We start from the raw sequence: 1,773 nt of genomic DNA on the forward strand, positions 1-1,773 counted from the left end.
GCATGCCTCCATCCATCCATTTACCCATTCATGCTTACATCCATTCATCCACCCAACATCTATTCACCCATAAATGCCCATGTGCCATTCTCCTTCCTTCTATACATCCATTCTCCTTCCTTCTATGCACTCATTCATCCATCCTCTTATTTATCTACCCTCTCCCCATGCATCCATCTGTCATTCATCTTCCACGCATTCATCCATCCATCCTTCCCATCCCCGTTTCACACACATATCCTTTTTCCTTTGTCCAGCGGATTATCAGATCCTGTGTGAGAACCAGATCCCTGGCTTCATCAATGACATCAACACAGGGAAGCCTGTTGGTGAGTGGCACTACCAACCCCCATCTGCCCCCGCCATTGATAATCTTGGGTCCCTCTACTACAGTGTTGCTCCCAGCTCTGGGCCAGGAATCCGGCCATAGAAACACTTTCTGTGTGTTAGATGAGGTTTGGGGTTGTCCAATGCCCAGATACTCCATTTCCTGTGTAGGGTGTCATCGGTGGCCCGATCCTTCATTGTTTTACCCGCCTGGGTATACTCCCTCTGTTTAAAAAAACTGGGACCTGGCAGCTAAGATTCACCCCCACCTGCTCCCTTCTCCCTTTCCCCAGGGCCCCTGTTGCTTTATGCTCTGAGCATCGCCTCTACTTCTTTCCACCTACATTCACACACACACAGGAGACCCCGTCACAAACGTGTGGGCAGTGAGGTAAGCGCTGGGCTGCAGCTGAAAGTCAGTGGTTCTCGACCACCAGCTGCTCCGAGGGAGAAAGCTAAGTGGCCGCTCCTGTACAGATTTACAGCCTCAGAATCCCAGCGAAGCTGCTCTCTTCTGTTCTGTGGGGTTGCTGTGAGTCAGAAGCCACTTGGCACCAGCGGGTTTGGGGTTTGGGTTTGGTTGGGGTATGTGCCTTGAAAAGGAGCCCGAGGGGTGCAGTGATTAAGCACTTGGCTGCAAACGAAGAGGTTGGCGGTTCAAACCCCACCCAGCTGCTCTGTGGGAGAAAGACCTGACAAACTCTCTACTCCCGTAAAGACCACAGCATGGAAAACCCCAGGGGGCAGTTCTACTCAGTCACAGGGGGTCGCTATGAGTTGAAGTGGACCCAAGGGCACCTCGCCACGTGTTTAAAGGCCCAGCCCTGTTCATAGAAGCCATTTCCCGCCCCGCCTCTGCCTGCATCCCGCCTCTCCGAGGACAGCTGCCTCCCAGGCAGGAGCCGGTCTCCCCACCATGGACAGGGAGCGTGTTTCCAGGTTCTCGGTCCTCCCTTCCTTTTTGTAAACTGAGCTTTATTGAGACCACTTTGGCTCTGGAACACTTACAACACAAATGCCTTAAGAGGGGGCCTCTATAAAAAATAAAAAAAAGAGAGAGAGGGGCTCCACAAAGCAGGATTCCGGCTTCTCCCGGTGCTGGAGGGTGGAAGTCTGGACCCAGGGCTGGCCTCAAGGAGATGGCCCAGCCTTGTCTATTTCAGCATCCAGTTTCTGGGGCAACCCTCTTCGTTCCTGGGCTGGTCGACCCATGTGTCTCTATCATCTGCCCTCCTCTTGCGTGTGTGTGTGTGTGTGTGTGTGTGTGTGTGTGTGTGTGTGTGTCTTCTGCTCTTTTCATAACTCATGGGGCTTACGTCTAGGACCCACCCTACTCTGTTCTGACCTCGGGAACATGACACAGGGAAGCCCCTGTCTCCCACACAAGGCCCTATTCATAGGCCCAAGGGTGAGGATTTCAACATGTACTTTGGGGAACACGACTCC

The 1,773-nt window shown here is 53.0% G+C and overlaps 1 protein-coding gene across 1 annotated transcript in view; it reads left to right on the forward strand.

Moving 5' to 3' along the window:
- FBN3 (fibrillin 3) overlaps positions 1–1,773 on the forward strand; it is a 51,064-nt gene that overhangs the window by 20,020 nt on the left and 29,271 nt on the right. The window contains 1 exon segment of the mRNA XM_013008500.1: positions 258–329. Coding sequence (XP_012863954.1) covers positions 258–329 — 72 coding nt within the window.

Source organism: Echinops telfairi, unplaced genomic scaffold (genome assembly GCF_000313985.2).
Source record: "Echinops telfairi isolate 266 unplaced genomic scaffold, ASM31398v2 ScPeMD7_36;HRSCAF=134, whole genome shotgun sequence".
Taxonomy (NCBI): Eukaryota; Metazoa; Chordata; class Mammalia; order Afrosoricida; family Tenrecidae; genus Echinops; species Echinops telfairi.